At 42.6% G+C, this 14,848-nt stretch overlaps 1 protein-coding gene across 1 annotated transcript in view; it reads left to right on the plus strand.

Moving 5' to 3' along the window:
- Window positions 1-14,848, plus strand: part of LOC126456182 (delta and Notch-like epidermal growth factor-related receptor) — a 554,374-nt gene that overhangs the window by 466,925 nt on the left and 72,601 nt on the right. Inside the window, exon 10 of the mRNA XM_050091938.1 lies at window positions 4,315-4,437. Within this exon, the coding sequence (XP_049947895.1) occupies window positions 4,315-4,437 (123 nt within the window). The remainder of the gene's footprint in view (window positions 1-4,314; window positions 4,438-14,848) is intronic.

Consider the following 14,848-nt stretch of genomic DNA (forward strand, 5'->3'; position numbering starts at 1 on the left):
AGTACTTTTATGTGATGCAAACGGATGATGTCATGCTCGCCGTTTTGCAATCATGATTTTGTTATCCTTCAGGTCTTATGATGACCTATGACCTCAGCAGTTTAGTCCCATAAGATGTTACCATAAGATCTTACCTTATGATGACCTCATCGGTCAAAGTCGATGCGGGCTATCGAAAGCTTCAGCATATCTAATCTTACTTATTATATTTAAAGTGCATATGCAATATAGCAGTAAGAATACATAGAACACATGGTTGAAAGAGGAAGAACATAACTACCGTACCACGAAAGAATTATACGAATGATACGGAAATTGGTAGATGTGATGTACACGTACAGACAAACAGATAATTACTGTTTCAGAAAAAGATAAAGAAATTGAGCCTTATGCAAGCAGGTATTCGGCTTCACATTGATACACAGAGCTGCTGGATGTCCTCCTGAGAGATATCGCTCCAACTTCTGTGCAATCTGCGCTTTAGATCGTCAAAGAATCTAGTTTGTTCGAGGGTCCTGCCAATAAGGCTCCGAGCGTTCTCAGTTGGGGAGAGATTTGGCGATCTTGTTGTGGAAGGTAGTGTTTGAGAAGCACGAAGACAAGCAGTAAAACCTTTTGCTTGTGGGAGTAGATATTATCTTGCTGAAATGTACGCCCAGTATGGCTTCCTACGAAGGGCAACAAACCGGGGCACAGAGTATCGGCGACGTAAGACTGTGCTGTAAGGGTGCTGCGAATGAGAACCAGAAGGATATTGCTGCGAAATGAAATGTTTACCCAGACCACCACTTCGGGTTGCTGGACTGTATAGTAGTCCACAGTTAGGTTGGTAACCCACTGCTGTCCAGGGTGTTTCCAGACACGTCTTCGGTCTCGAATCTCATTGACTGGAGTAGATTTGATTTCAGCGATGAGTTCCTCTTCGAATTGAGCCCTGATGCCCAGCGAAGACTTGTCTGAAATTGGCACAGGCAGTAGTGGGATACCAACCTGCCAGTCGCCACCATTAAGACCGACAACCATTTCACCTTCCGGCAGACCCCTTTGATTGTCATCCGCTGTTCCCTTACAGCACAACGGTACTTCTACGATATTCTACGTCCATATCGTTGCCCTTCTGGCCAATCCATCCTGGGCTCATATTTCAACAAATAATTCTCTTCCGCACATGTCGGAAATTTCTACTGCTTATCTTCATTCTTGCCAAGACCTACCTTTGCCAGCACTGTCACCAGATCTCTCCTCAATTGAGAACGTTTGGGGCATTATAGGTTGTTGTTGTTGTGGTCTTCAGTCCTGAGACTGGTTTGATGCAGCTCTCCATGCTACTCTATCCTGTGCAAGCTTCTTCATCGCCCAGTACCTACTGCAGCCTACATCCTTCTGAATCTGCTTAATGTATTCATCTCTTTGTCTCCCTCTACGATTTTTACCCCCCACGCTGCTCTCCAGTACTAAATTGGTGATCCCTCGATGTATCAGAATATGTCCTACCAACCGATCACTTCTACTAGTCAAGTTGTGCCACAAGCTCCTCTTCTCCCCAATTCTATTCAATACCGTCTCATTAGTTATGTGATCTACCCATCTAATCTTCAGCATTTTTCTGTAGCACCACATTTCGAAAGCTTCTATTCTCTTCTTGTCTAAGCTATTTATCGTCCACGTTTCCCTTCCATACATGGCTACACTCCATCTACAAATGCTAGAAACGTAGCTTTGCCTTTCCTTAATCTTTCTTCTAAGATAAGTTGTAGGGTCAGTATTGCCTCACGTGTTCCAACATTTCTGCGAAATCCAAACTGATCTTCCCCGAGGTCGGCTTCTACCAGTTTTTCCATTCGTCTGTACAGAATTCGCGTTAGTATTTCGCAGCCGTGACTTATTAAACTGATAGTTCGGTAATTTTCACACCTGCTTTCTTTGAGATTGGGATTATTATATTCTTCTTGAAGTCTGAGGGTATTTCGCCTGTCTCATACATCTTGCTCACCAGATGGTAGAGGTTTGTCAGGACTGGGTCTCCCAAGTGTGTCAGTAGTTCCAATGGAATGTTGTCTACTCCCAGCGCCGTTTTTCGACTCAGGTCTTTCATTGCTTTTCAGACTCTTCACGCAGTGTCATATCTTCATCTACATCCTCTTCCATTTCCATAATATTGTCGTCAACTACATCGCCCTTGTATAGACCCTCTATATACTCCTTCCACCTTTCTGCTTTCCCTTCTTTGCTTAGAACTGGGTTTCCATCAAAGCTCTTTATATTCATGCAAGTGGTTCTCCTTTCTCCAAAGGTCTCTTTAATTTTCCTGTAGGCAGTATCTATCTTACCCCTAGTGAGATAAGCCTCTACATCCTTACATTTGTCCTCTAGCCATCCCTGCTTAGCCGTTTTGCGCTTCCTGTCGATATCATTTTTGAGACGTTTGTATTCCTTCTTGCCTGCTTCATTTACTGCATTTTTATATTTTCTCCTTTCATCAATTAAATTCAATATTTCTTCTGTTACCCAAGGGTTTCTACTAGCCCTATTCTTTTTACCTATTTGATCCTCTGCTGCCTTCACTATTTCATCCCTCAAAGCTACCCATTCTTTTTCTACTGTATTTCTTTCTCCAATTCCTGTCAATTGTTCCCTTATGCTCTCCCCGAAACTATGTACAACCTCTGGTTCTTTCAGTTTATCCAGGTCCCATCTCCTTAAATTCCCACCTTTTTGCAGTTTCTTCAGTTTTAATCTACAGTTCATAACCAATAGATTGAGGTCAGAGTCCCCATCTGCTCCTGGAAATGTCTTATAATTTAAAACCTGGTTCCTAAACCTCTGTCTTACCAAGATGTAATCGGGTTCTTCCATGTATACAACCTTCTCTCATGAATCTTAAACAAAGTGTTAGCTATGATTAAGTTATGCTCTGCGCAAAATTCTACCAGACGGCTTCCTCTTTCATTTCTTAGCCCCAATCCATATTCATCTACTAGGTTTCCTTCTCTCCCTTTTCCCACTACCGAATTCCAGTCACCCATGACTATTAAATTTTCGTCTCTCTTCACTACCTGAATAATCTCTTTTATCACATCATACATTTCATCAATTTCTTCGTCATCTTTAGAGCTAGTTGGCATATAAACTTCTACTACTGTAGTAAGCGTGGGCTTCGTGTCTATCTTGACCACAATAATGCGTTCACTATGCTGTTTGTAGCAGCTTACCTGCACTCCTATTTTTTTTTATTATTAAACCTACTCCTGCATCATCCCTATTTGATTTTGTATTTATAACCCTGTATTCACCTGACCAAAGGTCTTGTTCTTCCTGCCACCGAACTTCACTAATTCCCACTCTTATGGGTAGGACCCTGTAAAGTGCTCAGAATTTTGACAGTCTAACGCGACAGTTGGACAGAATTGGGACGATATGACTCAGGAGGACATCCAACACATCTGTTAATCGATGGCAAACATAATCATTCCTTGCAAAAGGGGCAGTGTTGGACGAACACCTTACTGATGTGCTCGATTTCTTATGAATAAATTTCTCTTGAATAAATCATCAATTTTTTTCTGAAACTGTAATAAATCATTCCTCTGTAGATGAACATCACATCAACTGATTTCCATCACATTCAGATATTTCCTTCGTGGTGGGTATTAAGAGCGTATATGAGTGATTTGAGGGGATGCAGGGTGGCAAATCTGATACATAGAACTGTCTGCTTTGATTATAACAGTGACCCTAAACTGGCTGGCTACCGAATAGAACTCAGCTTAGATGGTAGTTACAGATGAGTCATTCCATGCTTCTTCATATTTATGCCAATACGCCAATCCATGAACAGATGTTTTCAGTGGGTTCTGAAGTTCGAGAAATGTGATATTTCAGGTCAGAACAGTACCGGTGGCACATAAAAAAAATCCTGGCGTTCATATTACCATACATGTAAATCGGAGGTGCCCATTGCCTCCCCACATACCATCATAGATCATAAGTTCATTCTTCTTTCATTCTCAATTTTTATCACGTGTTTTGGTCTCTATGAGCAAACGATGTCAAATTTTTTCAGTACGTGTATGTATTTTATTGACACTCTACTTTACGAATTTCACATAGTTAACTGATCCACAAGTCCTAAACTTAGTAATTCACCTTTCTGTCTACTCATTGTTTACTGATTGTTGAAGAGAACATGTTCCTAGGTTTCAGAACATTCCTTTCCTACATTGCAACCGGCTTGTACGCTTTATCGTATGTACACCTCGCTGCTGTCTGGTCGACTTGTCTGGCGACGATCTGCAGAGATTCTCCTTTTCGCAGGTTGACCTGTGTGACCCGAACCCCTGCCACGATCACCACTACTGCGTCGACCGCGGCAACAATTACACCTGCGAGTGTCCCAAAGGCTTCTCCGGACCCGACTGCCTCATCCCGTCACGAGCGGTGAGTACACTCAGCCAGCTTGAGTTAGCTCTCTGATTTTAATTACAATTATTAGACCTTGAAAGGTATATTACATAGCAACTTAAGGACAAATTTTCCTGTTTTATATCCTACAACAGTCGTAAATTTCACGAGATTTTAGTAATCCAGAGATAAAATTCCACTTGAAACTGCCCTGGCTATAGATGCCATCTTTACAAATGAATATATTTTTAGTAATATTATTAAGTGATCTATCCTCAGGAATAATGCATCACAGAAATGGGTCTGTAACGGAAGAGAAATTCCCTTGGCATCCTAAATTATGCGCATTAGGTAATGGTGACCTAGTAATCAGTTGTCAGATAACGTACTAACGATGCGACGAAAAGCTGTTGTCCTGGAACTCTAGAGGCAAATTTACCTTTTTTCCTGGAATTTATTGGCTTTCAGGAGGTCCCGATTCAGTGAGCCTAACAGTAGAATGTCGATTACAACGTTACGAACGTAAGGACAACACTACAGCCAGTCCCCGAGCGAAGAAAATCTCCAACCCAGCCGGGAATCGAATCCTGGACCCTTGGCTTGGGAATCTGCCACGCTGCCCGCTCAGCTACAATGCTTAACTTTCGTTATGATAAATTATTTACTTATATTAGGAAATGCTTGATATTTGAATATACTGCCCGGAGCTGAAATTGCTCCAATTGAACTATTCGTCAAATTGAAGCTCGAGAATATTTCTGTCATTATCTCTGCATAAGGTATTAGCGCAAAGCCTCTCGACTATTCAATGCTACTAGCTTGCAAAAGTAATGTTCAATTTAATTAAGTTGACCAAAGGAACGAAATAGCGAAGGCTTTACTTTAACTTCAGGATTATTATTTTATCCCAAAAAACACCGAGATTCTACTGAGAACAATCAGATTAATGTTACACGACTAACATTGTGCTCTCAGCACAATCATACAAAGACCTTAATAAAATGTAAAATGCAAAACCTTTTGCTAAAACCGATCAAGAATCAGAAAAAACACATACACAAATAGGATCTGCCCCACATAGATCTGGCGTTCCCCAAGGTAGTGTTATAGGCCCCTGCTATTCCTTATCTAATTGAACGATTTCGGAGACAATCTGTGCACCAATTTTAATTTGTTTGCAGATGATGCTGTAGTTTATCGTCTAGTAAACTCACAAGAATATCAAAACAAATTGCAAAACAATACAGTTAAGATATCTAAATGGTGCTAAAATTGGCAATTGACTCTAAATAAAGAAAAGTTTGAAGTCATCCATTTGCGTGATAAGAGGAATCCCTTAAACTTCGGTCGCACGATAAATCAGTCAGATCTAAAGCTCTTAATTTCGAGTAAAATACAATTACCAACAATTTATATTGGAAACAACGCATTGAAAATGTTGTGGGGAAGGCAAACCAAAGACAGCGTTTTATAGGCAGAACATTTACAAGATATAACAGATCTACCAAACAGACCGCCTACTCTACGCTTGTCCGTCCTCTTTTGGGTTACTGCTACCTAGTATGGGATCCTTACCCGGTAGGATTAACGGAGTACATCGAGAAGTTCAGAGAAGAGCAGCAAGTTCCGTATTATCGCGAAATAGGGGAGACATTGTCACTGACATGGTACAGGATTTGTGGTTCAAAAAATGGCTCTGAGCACTATGGGACTCAACATCTGAGGTCATCAGTCCCCTAGAACATAGAAGTACTTAAACCTAACTAACCTAAGGACATCACACACATCCATGCCCGAGGCAGGATTCGAACCTGCGACCGTAGCGGTCGCGCGGTTCCCAACTGAAGCGCTTAGAACCGCTCGGTCACATCGGCCGGCCGGGATTTGTGGTGGAGGCCACTAAACAAAGGCATTTTTCATTGCAGTGGAGCCTTGTTACAAAATTTCAGTCACCAAATTTCTCCTGCGAAGGCGAAAATATTTTGTTAACGCTGACCTACATATGGAGAAACGATCATCATGATAAAATAAGGGAGCACGTCGGCAGGATGTAGGTGTTCGTTTTTTCCGTGCGCTGTTCGAGAGTGGAATAATAGAGAATTATTGTGAAGGTTGTTCGATGAACACTCTGCCACGCATTTACGTGTGATTTGCAGAGTATCCATGTAGATGTAAGTGCGCATACCACTCTGCTACTCATCCAGTAACATTCCAAAAACAACCTCACGGCTCCAGTGTAGCGCGTCAGACAGATAATTGTGGAAAATATTACCTTGTATTGCAGAACAGACCCGTAGAACGAAGTTGTGTATGCTTGTTATTATCACTCCATCAATACAAGCCCATTACTCCGCACACGTTATGGATCTAAACTCATTAGCACACCATATTACGCACGAGCTAAACACACCTTCACTTCACAGCAGGCGAAACAGAATATAAGTGGGAACACAACGCCACGTTTTCGTTCCAAACCAGCAAGCCACGCATGGTGACCACCTCCTCGCTAAAAATTTACTGCACCCACTTTCGCCTTAAAGGCCTCAGGGAAGATACGCAAATGTAGACTAAGCAGCTGTGAATATGTGGAGGTCGATCATTGTGCCACAAAAACAGTAGCAAAGACTGATCACGAGATGAAGGTGCATAAAAACTGAACATATGCGAGGTGGACACCTTTCAGAATCATCACCACCGCCACCACCACCAGCACAATCACAATCACCAATAAGAATGTGAGCATGGGATTGATCTGAGATGTACCCTTTACCTGTAGCTCCTGCAAGATGCAATTTCCACCCCCACACTACTACAGAAGTTAGACAGACGCTCCTACGTTCTAAAGAGAAATGACTGAAAAACTTTCAGCAATAAATATCTTCTGGAGTTGTCTGCCGTAATGAAATGACACAAAAATTCACCAAATTTCTTACGTAACTAGTGGGATACTTGGGTACTGGAGTAGTGCTAGTTAGTGTAAGAAAAACATGAAACTAACGAAAATTATTATTTATTTTGCTAAAATTCTGAGAAATCACAATGGCACTTTTAGTTATGAACTTAACATGTTATTTCCTCGTTCTTTTTGGAATGTGAAGTTACCTCTCAAGGATAGGATTCGCTAATGAAATTTCTGTACAAAGTTTAAGATTGTTATTGACTTGGCAGAATGGCTGAGAGCCACACCTACTCAACTTGAATAATTATCCGTTAGAATGTTGCTAGGTACGGTCGAGGCTGTCGCATGTGAAATGCAGTGAAGTGTACTGTTGTGGAGGAAATATCGGGCTCGCCATAGGTGCAGCGCACAATACCGTAAGCTGCGATGACTGCTGTCTGCGCCGCTCGCTGCTGACAAATAAGGTAAGTCTCGTTCTATCTGGACTGACCAATGAAACTCTCCCTACGCCTTGATGAAGTCAAGGACTCCTATTCGCCCCTAGTCCAAGTATTGGCATGGTACACCAGTTAGATAACCAGTCCACCGCGATGCCACTTAAAAATTTGATCGCAGGCGTTTAACTATAACTCTGTCCATTCACACCGCACAATAAGTGAGGCGGCCAACACAGTGGACAATGCTTAATTGCAAGGACTCGATACAGAGTCGCACTTCGATTCGCTCTCGACAGAGGTGCTCTCCCAGTGAAGTACTGAGGAGACTTGTTCCTCGCTCTTTGAGTACATGTACAAGCGCGCACGCTCTCATTACGTATTCTCGCTCCAAGAGCGACAACGGAACGGCCCCTCTCCACGCCAGACGTGAAGGGGTATATCTTTCGGTCTCTTCCATTACTCCTTCAGCCCAAGGCGTCAGAAATATCGTCTGCCAATCAGCATTGCTCTTCTAAAACGGGAGAATGACGTTTCGTTTAAGGCGACCAATCCGGGAATCTGTAGAATCGGCGTTTGGCGTTTGCTGTATCTCTGTGAAATCTCTGAAACTGTGTGCTATGTGTAAAGAATGCGTAGGCTGGGCGCTCCCACACAATGTAGCGGGATTTGCTTTTAAGCCGAACATGGGGTCGTCCTTTCACTCCGGCAAACGCTGTCTGCTATATGGGCGGTCACCGGCCGACGTAGATGGGTTGGGACCGGCCTCCTGGCGTGCAGTTGCCTCTCTCGAACTAAAAGCTCCTGTGACCGTCGTGTCTGGAATGTATGTGTGTACGCCAGGCTCGAGTATTTCAACCACGATGTGCACTTGCGATTTATTAGTTATTTGCGTATCGTTTACATGAATTCATACAACATTGATTTTATCTTATCGAGTTTCGGTTCGAATGAAGCGTTTTGATGTGCGGAATATGATTGTGAGGGCGGAATATGTAAGCAATGATGGTCAGGAGACCACGACGTCTTACAACAACAACAATAATGCTTATAGAACAATATTTCCATCACAGTGGCCAACATGTTCTGAAACACAAGAAAAGATCGAAAGCCATACAGTATGCTAAAAATAATTTACAATTTTCGACAGGTCTGAGTGCCAGGGCGGAATTCTTGCACCGTTTCAGCCGGAAATAATTTTGTGGGCGATCGTAAGTAATGTACCAAGCAGATGTGACTTTCAAAAGGATAAACCATTCCTTGAAAGTGTAGCATAAATTGCAAATAACAGCATTGTGACAGAAGAATTATTACTCTTGGTTTCTTTCCAGTATTAAGACAACAGTCACGAACTGCCCAGTAAGATGAAATGTCTGTTCTTAGAGGGATAGGAATCATTATACAAACTATTTCGAACAGAAATTCGTACCGGTAGTATCTGTTGCTGACAATCAAAACTTCAAACGGTATTCTCTGAAAAGCAGACCGAAATGAAAGACCGCTTCTTCGAGGTAGAATGAGTTGAAGGGTTAAGTAGAGGAGGCTGTGATACGTTTATTCTAAATTGCATTTCGTCAAAAGTGCATTGCTAATTCAATATTGTTACAGAGAAAAACTGCCACAAAAACGCGGCAATATGCATAACAGAAACCTCTCATCTAGTCATGAGAGTATTACAATTTAAGGCCAAAAGCAGGGTGTTGAGAAAAACGCGTCGAGTATTTTGAGAGCTGGTAGTAGCCATCAAAACAACGAAAAAAAACCGGCAAACATGGGCTCTAAAATGCATATCTTAAGGGTTATGAGCTCATGATCGTCTTCGATACTGCACTCTTTTCGCTTTCTACATTTTTGAAGGAAGTAGTATGGACAAAAACGAAAACATGGATTTTAAAATGCATCTGTAAGACCTATGAGCACTTGTTCAATATAAGAGATGTGTTTCACAGTGTTGAAGATGATGTACTGCTCGTAGCTGTTAACATACGCATTTTAAACCACATGTTTATTGGATTTTTTCTTGTTTTGTTGATTACTACCACCTCTAAAAATATTCGACACTCTTTTAACGCCCTGCGCAATTTTGAACGATTACTTAGGTTCTCCTCCACAATTATAATAATTATAATAGAACAGTATTCTTAAAACTCGCAATGTATAATTCCACTAGTATCCATGCATACAAGATACTACCGGAGAGAAGAGCGGCATTAAACTCTATGAAAATATTACATACACCAAACAACTATCAGCACTTATCAACATTGTTACACCCTTGCCGGAAACACTCAAGGGAACAGAAAATTATGCAATATTGCTCATACAAGGGCATCGTCAGGGTTGCTACATGGAAGTGTAATAAGACCGCTGTTGTTCTCTATATACATAAATATTTTGGCAGACATTGCGTCCGGCAGCCTAAGGTTGCTCGCTAATGATGCCGTGGTGTACGGTAAGGTGTCGAAGTTGCGTGACTGTAGCACGATAAAAACCGAATTAGACAAATTTTCGTTTAGTGTGTCGAATGGCAGCTAGCCCTAAATGTGGAAAAATGTAAGTTAATACGGATTAGTAGGTTAAACAAACCTATTATGTTCGGATACAGTATTACTTGTGTCCTGCATGGCACAGTCAAGGCGTTCAATCATCTGGGTGTAACGTTGCTAAGCGATATGAGATGGGGCGAACATGTCAGAACTGTGGTAGGGAAGGCGAATGGTCGACTTCGGTTTATTGGGAGAATTTTAGGAAGGAGTGGTTCATCTGTAAAAGAGATCGCATATGGGACGCTGGTGCGACCTATACTTAAGTGCTGGTCGAATGTTTGGGATCCGTACCAGGTCGGATTGAAGGAAAACATGGAAACAACTCAGAGGCGGGATGCTATATTTGTTACCGGCAGGTTCGAACAGTACGTAAGTATTACGGAGATGCTTCGGGAATTGAAATGGCAATCCTTTGAGGAAAGGCGACGTACTTTTCGAGAAACACTACTGAGAAAATTTAGAGAACCAGCATTTGATGCTGACTTCCGAACGATTCTGCTCCCACCAACAACATCGCGCGTAAGGAACACGAAGATAAGATACGAGAAATTGGGGCTCATACAAAGGCGTAAAGACAGTCGTTTCTCCCTTTCTGTATTTGCGATTGGAAATGACTAGTAGTTGTACAGGGTACCCTGCACCACGCAACTTACGGTGGGTTGCAGAGTATCTCCGTAGCCGTAGATGTAGATACAAGTGACCCCTGATTAAATACAGCAGCCAGCAACACTGGAGACAAAGTTTCTTAAGCTAATGTCACCATCTGTTTTCTGAACAATAACCAAGGATTTTCTGAATAATAGCCAAGCCCACTCTAAGAAGTCAGCGAGGCACACTGTAGAGAATCAAACTCTTATCGTTATGTCAGCGTAGCGAGTGAGAGATATGTTTTCCCCCAAACACACGCTAACGTCAGCCTAACAGCACCTGATGCATGCAGTGAACAGCGAGCACAGAGTTGTGCAGTAAACGTAATCGAAATTGTCTGTTTAAATATTGTTACAAGACGTGGTCAGAATATGTAATATTCCGTTTATCGGAAATTTCTATTCTGACACCAAGGCAGTACTCGGAATAGATTATTTTAGGTCCGTTTGAACCCTGTACAGTAGTTACACAGGGGTGCACTTTGTCACGTTCTGTTTAACGTCCGTGGAGAGCATCTTATAAGAATAGGTCTTCGGTGAGATCCGAATGGAGGCTGAGGAATCAGAATTTGCTGATGATACAACACTGTGCACAGAATCAAATGGCTCTGAGCACTATGGGACTTAACTTCTGAGATCATCAGTCCCCTAGAACTTAGAACTACTTAAACCTAACTAACCTAAGGACATCACACACATCCATGCCCGAGGCAGGATTCGAACCTGCGACCGTAACGGTTGCGCGGTTCCAGACTGAAGCGCCAAGAACCGCTCGCCCACCCCGGCCGGCCGCACAGAATCACAGGTAGAAATGAACTACTGGGTAGTTAGAGGGAAAGTGAGGAACTTGGATTGTCTGTTAATAAGAATAAGACCAAGATCATGATCATGATAATGGCTAGAGGTGAATCACTAGCAGCTACTGATGAACCAGGTGGTTATAATTAAATTGACGACGCTCCAGCTGGTGCAGTGCCGGCTGAATACATTGCAGGACGCTAAAAAATCGCAGACATGTTCATTAATTGGTGCGCCCGCGGAGTATGGTGAAAAAAAAAATAGTAGTTCCACTGTCTGTCATCTGGTGAAAATACGGCGTTGTGAGCAATCATAATGTGGAATGTCTCCTGTTTTGACGTTAACATGCTGCTTGTCACTTGGCGAGGTGTGTTGATTTCTTTGTGAAATGACTGTTGGTGTAAAGGGATAAGAAGCTTTAAATTTTCTGTATGAAACGTAATATCTATTAAGTAAAAAGACCGTACACAGCTGATAAAGATGTTCTGTCAGAACGACAGTAATAGGAGTGCTACACTGCGGGAATATCACCGACAAAAACAGATTAGAAAAGGCCTCATATCAATAAACGTGTTAAAGGAAATAAGGTGGTACAGCACGGAGGTGGAGGCGGCCCATTCCCATGGCAACTGTCGATGAAGTTGATGTAACTGTAGCCGACCGTGCAGCACATGCCTCAAATCCTGCAGCCAGTGTTCGAGCTATGTCACTGGAAACAGTTCAAAAGATTTTACGAGGTATATTACACTGGCGTCCCTGCAAGCTTCAGAATGTGCACCAAATGAAACCACAAGATAAGATCAACACTGTAACTTTGCCCTTCGTTTCTTGGCACCCATGGAAGTGGATAACATGTGGCCAGGGAATATTATTTGTACAGACAAGGCCCATTTTACTCTGCACGGTGCCATCAAGGCACGAATTGTCATATGTGGGCTTCACCCCTCCACATATTGTGCAGGAACATCCACTGCACTGAGCTTACGTACTGAGTCGTGTAGTTTCACAAGCTCCTTCACGCTCGGTCCGTTTTTCTAAGAGGAGCTGATACTTCACCGGCCTGTTAGGTATACAGAGACATGTAAACGTTTTAAGGACCTCCTTGTGCCTGTTAGGTATACCGTGACATCTACACGTTTTAAGGCCCTCCTTGTGCGGCACGTGACTCCAGCTTTATAAGAACGTAACTGTACACCCACCATTACATTCAAGCAATATTGGGCGACACCACGTGTCGCTCGCCGGGTGAAATATCTGTTTCGAGATACCATCTGTAACGACCGCATAATCTCTAGTCAGTTTCAAGATCTGTGGCTTTACAGATTCCCGACCTAAACCCATGTGACTTTTGCTTATCTGAATATCTAAAAGACTATATGTACCAGTGATTTATCCTGACTCTTACTGACGAGAAGGATAGCATACGACGACATGTTGCTCTGATTACACTGGATATACTGCGAAGAACTGTCGACCATGGTGTGTTGTGGATGCAACAAGTTACTGAGTCGGGAGACCATATATAGCACATGTTGTAACTTGTGATCATATCCTAATAAACAGGCCAGAATCACCGGTATTGTGTGTTTGATCATTATTCCCTTTCTCTGCACGCAAACCGCATTCTGAATTCTTACAGCGCCATGTATTCACCTAGTGGCAGAAGGTGGAACTGTTCTGTTTCTCAGCACATTCCGCTAGCGCACTGATTGATGAACGTACCTTACGATGTTTCAACGCCTTGCGAGTATACAGCCCACACTGCAGCACGTGGAACACCGTCAGTTTAATTATAACCACCCGGTACTATCAGAATACAACGAAGTTTATCAGTTTGTCTCCATGGGCCCAGTGGTTCGGAAAGATGGTTTCTCTGTAGAGGATATATGATGTGGAGCTGTTCTTGGTTGGGAGGCCGCTCCGAATCTGATAGTGATTTGGAAAGACCAAGCCCTAAGGAGACGTATTAAAACGAAAGTGTTGAAATTTCTTTCATGGTTCTGAAGCATGGACAATAAATGAAGATAACCGCTAAAGAATTAATGCTTTTTGTTGTGGCTGCACCCTCTTGTAATGTTTTGTGGCTCCTGGCTGAATGAGGAGACGGTGGTATGATAGATGGGTAGCCGGTTTTCTCTCTCTACAACACAAAATGCACACGTGGCTAAAGTACAGTTTATTACAGGAATCAGTTTAGTACTTAGCTTCAGTAACGTCCAGTTTGTAGCTCTGTGGATAACAACAATCAAATAACATGTACTAATTCTCGAATCTTGTCCATGTCCACATTACAACTATACAGGGTGGTCCATTGATAGTGACCGGGCCAAATACCTCACGAAATAAGCATCAAACGAAAAAACTACAAACAACGAAACCTGTCTAGCTTGAAGAGGGGAAACAGATGGCGCTGTGGTTGGCCTGCTAGATGGCGCTGCCATACGCCAAACGGATATCAACTGCGTTTTTCTAAATAGGAACCACCATTTTTAGTACATATTCGTGTAGTACGTAAAGAAATATGAATGTTTTAGTTGGACCACTTTTTTCGTTTTGTGGCAGATGGCGCTGTAATAGGCACAAACGTATAAGCACGTGGTATCACGTAACATTCCGCCAGTGCGGACGGTATTTGCTTCGTGATACATCACCCGTGTTAAAATGAACCGTTTACCAATTGCGGAAATGGTCGATATCGTGTTGATGTCTGGCTATTGTGATCAAAATGCCCAACGGGCGTGTGCTGCATGTGCTGCTCGGTATCCTGAACGACATCATCCAAGTGTCCGGACCGTTCGCCGGATAGTTACGTTATTTAAGGAAACAGGAAGTGTTCAGCCACATGTGGAACGTTAACCACGACCTGTAACAAATGACCATGCCCAAGTGAGTGTTTTAGCTGCTGTCGCGGATAATCCGCACGTCAGTAGCAGACAAATTGGCCGAGAATCGGGAATCTCAAAAACGTCGGTGCTGAGAATGCTACATCAACATCGATTGCACCCATACCATATTCCTATGCACCAGAAATTGCATGGCGACGACTTTGAACGTCGTATAAAGTTCTGCCACTGGGCACAAGAGAAATTACGGGACGATGGCAGATTTTTTTGCACGCGTTCT

This window comes from Schistocerca serialis, chromosome 1 (assembly GCF_023864345.2).
Source record: "Schistocerca serialis cubense isolate TAMUIC-IGC-003099 chromosome 1, iqSchSeri2.2, whole genome shotgun sequence".
NCBI classification, from domain to species: Eukaryota; Metazoa; Arthropoda; class Insecta; order Orthoptera; family Acrididae; genus Schistocerca; species Schistocerca serialis.